Source organism: Sinocyclocheilus anshuiensis, unplaced genomic scaffold (assembly GCF_001515605.1).
Source record: "Sinocyclocheilus anshuiensis isolate Anshui unplaced genomic scaffold, SAMN03320099.WGS_v1.1 scaffold185, whole genome shotgun sequence".
NCBI classification, from domain to species: Eukaryota; Metazoa; Chordata; class Actinopteri; order Cypriniformes; family Cyprinidae; genus Sinocyclocheilus; species Sinocyclocheilus anshuiensis.
Window position 1 is genome coordinate 2,148,756 of NW_015539887.1, and position 10,494 is coordinate 2,159,249.

Consider the following 10,494-nt stretch of genomic DNA (forward strand, 5'->3'; position numbering starts at 1 on the left):
TACTTACAGTGGAGTGGGGCGAGACTCCTATTTGTACATAAAAAAAAAAAGACCCAAAGTCTTTCCACAGAAAAAGCAAAGGAAAAAGAAACGACACCCCCACCTTTAAAACCCAACCCAACATACGGAGCCGTGGGAGAGTGCAGAATTCTGCCTGATGTAGGAACACCGAAATCACACCGACGGGACGGAGGACTCTGATCTAGTCGTATCCTTCCAATCCCGTTTTACCAGTCTGGCATAATTAGACATATTTACACAAGACATTGTGGACCCCCACAGTCATTTTACAAAGTCTCTGCTAATGGTCTCAAAAACTAACTCTCAATATATTCACATATAAAGCAATATAATACATGTTTGGAAAGAGATTTAATGCAGGTTAATAAGGTGGGGTGAGTTGATTAATGGCCAGAGCTTATGGGATAGTAAACCTGATTAATCCTTACGTGACGGCCACAAAAAAAAAAAAAGCTACAAACTGCCTGGAGGGCTTCACATTTGCCTTTGTGACATGAATAAAAATGTTAATGTTAAAACAGTGTGAAAGACCTTGATAAAATATCATTGCTACATAACCTTCCACCCAGTCGAGAGGAGAAACCAGACCAGGGCAAATGGGGTTAGATCACAGACCTGCACACTTCTATTTGAAAGTCTAAAATCCATAAAAACAATGCTGAGATGGGCGACCTATGTTCTGTGGGTATTTTATCTGAGATATAATCCTTAGCGTCTGTCTTTCTCCTTCATTCTTTCTCGACTACTATCAGTGAGGGATTGGACCTTTAGCAGAGCAGGCAAGCTAACAAAAGCCCTTTGTAACAACTACAGTAATGGAGTGGGGTGGCAAGAGAAAAGGATTTTAATGGTCCACTTATTCTTCACCCCCCCCCCAATCATCTAGAACAGAGTTTAAGATGATCCTCTTCTCCCAAGTGATGAGACTTGCTTTAGAGATAATTGGAAAGAGTCTGAGTAGCACCCTTGGTTTGCGTCCTCCGCACTTCATACCGCAGCAGTTTATCTCATCATAAAAGCGTCCCCTGTGCGGGACAGCTCAGTCAACGCCCCCCTCCCAGAGCAGCATTTAGGACATGGTTAGAAGGTCAGTGGAACAAAACAACAGGACTCGAGCTTGAGCTGCCCTGTTCTGACGCACCAAAACTGTTCAGGCCAGAGGTGTTCGGTTGGAAAGAGCTGCCAGGAGGTTCCTGGGTTTGCTAGTTAGTCCAGCTCTATGTCTTCCTTGGGCCGGTACACAGCGCCAAACTTCTGCATGTACTTCTTGATGTACTCCTTGGTCTTGTGTTTGACGTTCTCATTGCATTCAAGGTCTTCGGGGTTCTTGCAAGACTTCAGTTCCTTGTTCATCACCCCATGAGTCAGCTGTGAACAGATAGACAGTCACGCATACCAAAGGTTTAGAGATGCAGCAACGACATCATAACGAAAGACTTCAGTGACCGCACCGTATTTCAAAAACAATGATTTCTCCAGTTTAAAGGGATACAGACTAGTGTTATTTTCCTTAACGAAAACTATGACAAAAAACTTTTGTTGACAAGCTTTTTTCCCCCCCATGACTAAAAATAAACGATAACTGTGACTATATCAACATTCAGTATTGTTGATGATAAAAGATGATACAAAAATGTATTTAAAAAAATAAAAACTATACCAAAATGTAATTTTTGTCCAAAAAATTGACAATATTATTGCGGCCTGCTGTACTACTATGCCAGCTTGTGTGCGGTTGCCAGATATCAAAGAGTTCAAATCCCCAAATCAGAGCTTATCTATTAAAAGGATACATTTTCTGCTCGTTGTTTTGCTTAATTGTTGCAATCTGGCAACCATGTGCACACGCTCGCTTTTCATTGCGGAAGCACCTACGATGATCTGAAAACACCGACAAACAAGTAAGCTGAAATTTAGCAATCTTCATGCGAGACGTTCGGCTTAAATGAAAGTGTCATTCAGGCAGTCTGTATTCTGTCACGAGATCTCGACTTGTTTGTTGTGACTTGTGGTTGCAGAATAAATGCACTTAAATAACCGCTGTTGTTTTAAACAGTTTTCATTGACTAAAACTAGCCTGAACAAAAACAGGACAAGGTTGACTAAATATGACAACTAAAAAGTACATTTGACACAGGACTAAAACTAATACTAATTTAAAAGGCTAACACCCGGTTTCATAGACGAGGCTTAAGCCTAGTCCCAGACTAAAATGTAAGTCTGAGCTCTTTCAACTGAAAGAAACTTGCACTGACTGATCTTAAAATATATCAGTGCCTTTGTTTTGTCTCAAGATGCACACCAGTAATGTTTTCTCTAAGGCACGTTTATAAAAATGACTTAAATGTCCTAATTGAACTATGGCCTAATCCTGGCTTAGTCTAAGCTCCGTCTGTGAAACCAAGACTAAGACTAAATTAAAAATGGCTGACAAAATGAACACATACATATAATGCAAAGTGGATTGAACCAAGATCGATGGATTGAACCAAGACCCCATCCTATATTTTTTTTCTTTTCTTTTCGTTAATCCATTTCACCTGGATGTACATCACAATACGGAAGAAAAGATCTGTCTCTGCTCCCGTTATATAGTTTTAAAAGACAAGGGGGAAAAAGAAAAACTGCATGATCCAAAGATGTCTGTCTGGGTGCATATGGCTGGCCTTATCTATTTATCTGAGCATTCAACAAGATTACATAAAACAATAACACAAGAATGCTCTTTGTCCATTTTTTGTTACCTTTCTAGCGAGATGTTTGAAGTCTTCTGTGTTACTGATACGGCCCAGCATGCAGTCTGGCTTGCGGTACGGATTAAGGCATTGCACAATAAACTGTGACATCTGAAAAGATAACCAGGAGAAATTGTAAAGTTAGACGAGTCGGACACACATGAGCTACGGCTATAATTATTTGGTAAAAAACCCAAGAGAATCTAAAGCTCACCTCCTTGCGGAAGACTTCTTTGCTTTTTTTGGCCAGCTCACTGGACGTGTCTGCCTCGGCGGTCTTTGTAGAGAACTGTGCAAAGAGGACAAACAAAAAAGCAACACATTAAATTATATACTGAGAATACTTACAGTTTATTTGACGTATTACTCATGCAAGAGTATATAATCTAGACATTGTTTAAACATTCTTTTCCAAAACATACTTGGGAGTCTAAATTCTACAACAAATAACATTAAACACTGCAACTCCCAGAGTCCCCTTAGGCAGCCGGTATGACATGAATGAGACTTTATGTTGAATCAATGCCAAGACTGTCAATACTCATTGTCACAAGGTCCCAGAAAGAAACCCAAAGGCCAAACCAGTGCACATCAGAGGAAATGTTAACATACTGACAACAGACAATAAAACCCTTTGGTAACAAAATCTGTTAAAAGCTTAATAGTTAAGATATTTTGAAGTATAAAACGAAAGGGCGATTGTTGAAAAGACCAAAGAGATTCTGCACAGTTCGACTTCCAAATGAGAAACCACATATAAATGAATACAGTTTCAACAGCTGGGTTTGATTAGCATCAAAGAGAGCCAGAGAAAACACCAGCAAAACCCTGAGAGAGAAAGAAAGAAAGGCGGAGTGGGTGATGGGGGAGGGAGGACAGCAGAGAACACAGATCAAGATGGTTATGACCTGTGAAATGACATGACTGTAAAACAATGTTTATTGTGACTTGCTCTTGACTTCATGTTTCAGTTTGGATTGTTCTGGTCAGACCTCTTATGTATTTACATCATATGACGCGTCTTAAAAGCCGATGCCTTTTAAACACCGAGGCAAATTTAAAAAGTGTTTTCCTCCGAACTCCCAATAGCTTTTCTCTATGTGGACGAGCACCAGCTGTGAACCATTCCATCGTAGATGGCTGGAACAACATCTTCAATTATCTAGAGAGGTTGGGACAGTCTCAGACCCTACATGTGTGTACCAAAGTGAACTCTAGAATAGGGGGTTGTTAAAATGACCAGTGCTTTGATACTTATTCAATACTAAATCAATCAAAAACATAAAAATACCAGTCTTTTTCACATTATTTGGTACTTAATATGGTACCAACACTGTCTGAAAGGCTGCTTCAAACGCTCACACGTGTATGTTCATATGCTGCAAAGGTCACTTGTGCCTCGTGGTAATTTTGCTGCATGCAAGAATGATTAAATGCATGTCTTGGTCAAAATATCCGTCTTGGTAAGGTATTAATGTAAATACAGCTGGGTTTTGTAATAGGAAAGTAAACAGGAATGTGTCTATAACAGCAATATTGTTAAAAAAAAAAAAACTATCCAACCTATCCCCCTAAAAAAAAACATTGCTTTTATCCAATTTATTTCTTTGTTTCTTACTACTGACAGTTTGTTTTCTTTATTTGGCATTTTTATATGAATAGAATTAATATTATTTAAAATTAAGAAGAGCATTCATTCCACACAGTAGTATTATTTAACATTGTGAACTGCAGGGGGAAAAGGGAGTGATATTTCATATCTTAAAAACATTCAGTAATCCTTTTGTGTGACCTTTATTGTTACTGTACCTTTAAGATATTTATATTCAAATGATCTCCGTTCCTAAAGGGATAGTTCACCCAAAAATGAAAATTCTGTCATTACTCACCCTCATGTTGTTCCAAACCCTTAAGACCTTCATTCATCTTCGGAACACAAATTAAGATATTTTTGATGAAATCCAAAAGATTTCTGACCCCGCACAGACAGCAAGCAACTACCATGTTCAAGGCCCAGAAAGGTAGGAAGGACATTGTTAAAATAGTCCATGTGACATCAGTGGTTCAACCTTTATTTTATGAAACGAGAATATTTTTTTTGTGCAAAGAAAACAAAAATAATGACTTTATTCAACAATTTCGTCTCTCTTCCATTTCAGTCTTTGACGCGCATTCACAAGAGTACCACGACGCATGCGTGTAATGCTACTGACGCAGGAGCCGGCATTCTGGTGTAGAACCCGGATGCGCTGCGCCTTGTTTTAAAGCTGAGCAATGCACACGCGGCGAAGACTGACATGGAAGAGAAGAAATTGCTGAATAAAGTCATTATTTTAGTTTTCTATGCACACAAACAGTATTCTCATAGCTTTCGGACTTCATCTAAAATATCTTAATTTGTGTTCCGAAGATGAACGAAGGTCTTACGGGAGTAATTAATGACAGAATTTTTGGGTGAACTATCACTTTAACTTCTTTGCATATAAAATGAGGATTACAAATGTCCCAAAATGTAATCGTGGGCAGGCATACGTTAATATGATTAAGGTGGTGCCATTAACATGGTGACAATTTCTGAATTACACATTTTTTCGTTGATTTTCATAAATCGGCTGGGTGGACCAGGGTTGAAGCTGTGTTTTATTTAAGGAGTACTTCTACAGTACTTCAAAGTTAAGGTTGATGAAAATCCTATGATATTGCCCTAAGCACAAGGACTTGTTTAATACCTTTGAAGGATTTTCATCATATGTGGGCGTCCCGAGGTCCATTTCAGCCTCGTGTTCTTCACTGGCTTCATCTGTAGTCCCATCCCAGCTGGGAGGATCCCACTGTGTTTGCCTGAAAGAGAAATTGCATTTCATCATGTACTCATAGTGAAGCCATTACAATAGGACAAAGGCAGACGTGGTCTGGCGGCAATGTCTTAACTCATTAGATCAATCCATGCTGATTTCATCAAGCTTAATGGATTAAAATAAGGTTTAATTCTGCCCCCTCCCCCTCCCTTTCTGTTTTAATGATATAGAGATTGCTTGTATAATAAGGACCATTCATACCTGGTGATGATGTGGTAGTAATAGATTCTGCCCTCTGGGTCTCGCGCCACTTTCCAACTGGGAGGCAGGATAATGGTTTTAGGTTTGGGAGGGGAAGGGGGCGGTAGATCAATGATGCTGTTGGGTACGATCATTTCCTGTGGTGAATCACAGTTCAGGAGAGATTAGTCAGCATGTTTAGGGTTACTGGAACCCTGTTGTCTATAAAATTATAATTACAAGCAGTCTAGCAAGAACTTGATACTACAGTATAGGCCATGTGACCATATTAACTATGCCAATTAATAACATATAGTTGCTGCATCAGATTTATGTGCATCACGCTGAAAGTGCACCAAACCTGAAACAGTTTACAACCTTATTAAATTTTGTTTCCGTCTTTCTACTAGGTTTGTGCATGATAAAAGGCACAATCACACCAATGCACGATAAGTGTGGTTGTGTGAGCAGTTATGTCATCTGCCACTTTAAATGCCTGCACTCTTTAAAACAGGATGAATTCTGATTGGCTGTTTATGTTTTTATCATTCACAAGCTGGAAAAAAATAAATAAATCACCTGATAGTGATTCCAAAGCTATCGTGTCATTATCATTATATATGTGGTGTGGACTCTGCTATTCTTTTCAATTTAGAATGATTTTTAAAACAATATCTTTATCGTTATAATTATCGTGTGTTGGTGCAAACAGGCCTAATTTTGAAAATCTTTTCATTGATTGATTCATTCTTCAACAGAAATGCACAGCTTGTGAAAGTCAGCTTATTTTGTTTTTGGTGGGGGGAAAACATTTCGTTTTTTTTTTATAAATTAAATGTAACTAATTGATTATGTGTATGTATACACTATTCAACTATAAAATTACTTTAAAAATTCAAATTCTAAGTCCCAGCATTTCTTTATGAACAACTACAGAGACAAAGGAATGCTTAAAAAATAAAGATGGTGAGAGAGAGAGAGAGTAACAGCACCCTCATCTGGTGAAAGGCCTGAGTTGCATACCTGTTGAACTGTCTGAGATGTGACGATGGTGGTGACCGTGCCTCCCTGCTGCACAACCACACCCTGCTGATGACCCGTGTACACCTGCTGCCCATGTAGGTAACTGGCAGCTGGCTCAGTGTATGTCTGCACACAAATACAAGCGTAATGCTTAGCAGCCATCATTATACAACATTAGTGTGAAGTGTTCACTCAAAAAAAACACCACACTGAATACATTAAGAGGTTATGCACTGAGCGATCATTGGGTGAAGATGCTGCTTGAGAGTCAGATACACTAGTGTGTGACAGCTATTACATTCATATCTCACAGCACTAGTCCCATTTGTGAAAACTGTTCTCATTAAATTTTCTTTCCAGTGAAGCCAATGTTTTGAGATCTTTTAGGATATTACCTTGCCTGGTTTGTAAACCAGCATGTTTAAGGTCACAATGACGCAGACATAGCAACATACTTTTCTTCTGTTTTTAGATGCATATGTGAGTGGACTATTAAAAACAACAACAACGAAAAACAACAAAGTATGTAGCATGGGAACTTAGTTTTATCCATTAGTAGTTGATTGGATTTTGAGATGTGGGCATTGCACTTGGAAATTAAGACCAAGTAAGAGCCGATTGTAAGAAAGGGGCAGGGTTTAAGAAGACTAAATGATTGGAGAAGTCCAGGCAAAAACGCACCAGAGAGAAATGTTATTTCATCAGAAGATCAGGTTATTTTAGGGGGAAAAAAAGGTCAGCATGTTTTTTTGTTTTTTTTAAGAAACATGCTTGAATGGGTTATTCACAGTAAGATCAATAACACTGATTTAGAAAACAGATGGACTTTTGCAGAACTAGTTTTTCCAACTGCCTTTTCTTTGGTGGAAACACACAGTGATTCCAGAATGCACTGTGGTAGAAAAAATGCAAACACAGACTGGCTAACAATGATAAACTGATTATTTTAATATTATGGCTATTAACTGTTTAATGGCTTATATAAACATTCTATGCCATTTTGGGGAAATTAACATAACTATATTATCTGCCAGTAATCAAAATGGTACAGATAATGTTGTGCATCCATAACTTTTTTTGTTATTTGTAAATGTCTCATTTACTATCATTTTATGAAACTGCATTGCATCATATTTTGTATTTACATATACCACTCTGCTCTCTACATATCTGCATGATATCAGTTGACCACTACGTGAGAATGAGGATTGAAAGGAAAGTATTGGTGTCCAACCTGTATGACAGGAGTGTTGGTTTGTGGGTAGCCTGCAGGAATGCTATAGATGGTCTGGCAGGGCTGGCCCTGATAGTAGATGGCAGTCTGAGGCTGTGCCGTGGTGGAGTACTGCTGGGTTGGCTGCGTCTGTACCGTGACCGCTTGCTGTGTGTTGGGGTCCCAGAGCGTGGTGTAACCCTGCTGACCCTGGATCTGTGGGCTGGCTATTTGCGTAGGCACCGACAGGACGGCCATGTTCGGGTCCTGTGCCGGCACAGCAGGCTGGACAAACTGCTGAGTCTGTGTGCCAGAGGAAAGCTCCAGAGAGGCAGGGATATGTGCCAAGCTGGAGGCAGGTCCGGCCTGGGTGGTGGTGGAAGAGGGTGAAGCTAGATTGAGCTCTGATATGATAGGCTGAGTAGGTGTTTGTTCGAATGTACCAGGAGCTGGGGTGACACAAAGAGGCTCTACAGCAGGTGTGGGCAAAAGCACTTTTCCTGCATTGGGATTGGTGGGATCCACGTAGGTCTGGATAGGGTATCCAGGCGGGTAGGCCATGAAGTTTGGACTGGAGGTGTAGGCCAGTGGGTTAAATGCAAGAGTCTGTAATTGCTGCTGCTGTTGTTGTTGCTGCTGTTGTTGTTTCTGGGCCTCCCGCTGAGCCACTTCCTGCTCAAAGAGCTTTCGTCGTTCCTCAGTAGATAGCTTGTTACGAGACTCTTTGGTGTGGAGTTTCTTCTTGCTGCTGGACTGCTCATAACTACAGAAATAATGCAGGAAGATCTAGGTGTCAGTAACCACACTTTGAACATGGAAATCTATGTGACCCATGCTGGCAAAACAAGTTGGAATGCACACAGGCTAATTTTGAGCTACAGACAAAAAAAAGTGAAAAATGTCGATTTTGGTCGAATTTCAGGTTCACACAAAAATGAGTTCATTAAGTACTCGTCTAGTAATCCCAATGCTCCAAATAGTAATTAAACATCTAAAATTATCTTTGTTTGTATGTTTTCTAAGAGGAGTACCTATTTCTCTGCTCCCTTCTTGCGCTGCCGCTAACTGACGTATGAATCGCGCACATAAAGGCGCTTTCGCTAGCGAGCCATCCCGATAAATATACACACAGCGTATACACAGAATTACAGTATTTAAGTAGGCTATTCACGCAAACATAATCTGTTATGTCTTCAGTAAACGTTTGGGGAACTGTTGGGGAAAAACATCCGATGTGTAACATTATATTAGATCCGTGCAGTACAGGGGGCTGTTTCATAAAACAGGTTTACCAAACAAGCCAGGCTTATTTCAGTTAGTCAGACTTATTTTGAACCAAATCAACTGACAATAAGTCAGACTAACTGAAATAAACCTGGCTTATTTGGTAAACTTGTTTTATGAAACCGGCCCCGGAACTTACTATATAGGCCGTATGTCTCAATGTTAAACAATAAAAGAAAAGATCACTGCTCTTGATTGCTTTTGTGGTTTTAATAATCAATTTATATGTAATGAACACACTGAAGTGATTTTTACATTTGATTATTCGTTTTTCTTATTTGAATGCTTTTTTCTTTAGATGTAAAATGAAAAAAAAGTAGTGCACTAGGCCTATTTGTTTCTTTCTTATATTTGTTCTACTGTTTTTTTTGTGCATCTGTTCTTATTTTTAATAACAAAGAAAAAAAATGGCTATATTGTGATTATTAATATAGTAATTAATATTAAGAAAGGAAGAGGAGGAAACAATGCAATGTTGTTGGGTGATTTTGCTTTGGAACGTTCAGAAAACTTCAACTTGATTTTTCTCAGAATTGACTTTGCTGACTTCACACAGCTCAGTCATTTTTCATCCGATTCCAACAAATCATATATCATTTTGAAGGTCTTTTAATGTGAAAATAAAAATAACTCATTTTTTAAAATTTGCTCATTGTGGCTCATTTTGCCAGCACCGGTCAACTATGAATGAAAATTAGTTCATGCCATTTCAAACACTTTCTCTAGTTTTCCATTAAAGGGATAGTTCACCCAAAAATGAAAATTATTTACTCACCCTCAAGCCATCCTAGGCGTATATGACTTCCTTCTTTCAGATGAATCCAATCGGAGTTATATTAAAAATTGACTTTGATCTTCCAAGCTGTTTAATGGCAGTCAGCGGGTGTTGCAGGTCATCAGTCCAAAAGAAGTGAAATAAAGCACATCCATCCATAACAAAAAGTGCCTCACATGGCTCCGGGGGGTGAACACAGGCCACCTGTAGCGAATTGATGCGTTTTTGTAAGAAAAATATCCATATTCAAAACGTAATAATCACTTTAATGTAGCTTGTGCCAACAGTTGTACACGGAAGCAGCTCCGGGCGGATGACATAAGATGTCGGCGTTGTGCATGCGCCGGTGAGTCTCATGAAAACCAACGTTTGTTAACAGGAGCAAAGTTTCCTTATTTTAGCAAA

At 39.2% G+C, this 10,494-nt stretch overlaps 1 protein-coding gene across 1 annotated transcript in view; it reads right to left on the reverse strand.

Annotated features, from left to right (window-relative positions):
- The window catches only part of LOC107685560 (histone-lysine N-methyltransferase SETD2-like), a 30,568-nt gene continuing 20,074 nt past the window's right edge, over positions 1-10,494 (reverse strand). The window contains exons 16-22 of the mRNA XM_016482184.1: positions 8,052-8,793; positions 6,818-6,943; positions 5,816-5,952; positions 5,486-5,597; positions 2,971-3,045; positions 2,766-2,867; positions 1-1,389 (exon numbers count right to left, since the gene is read on the reverse strand). Of these exons, the coding sequence (XP_016337670.1) occupies positions 1,228-1,389; positions 2,766-2,867; positions 2,971-3,045; positions 5,486-5,597; positions 5,816-5,952; positions 6,818-6,943; positions 8,052-8,793 (1,456 nt within the window). The 3' untranslated portion in view covers positions 1-1,227. The remainder of the gene's footprint in view (positions 1,390-2,765; positions 2,868-2,970; positions 3,046-5,485; positions 5,598-5,815; positions 5,953-6,817; positions 6,944-8,051; positions 8,794-10,494) is intronic.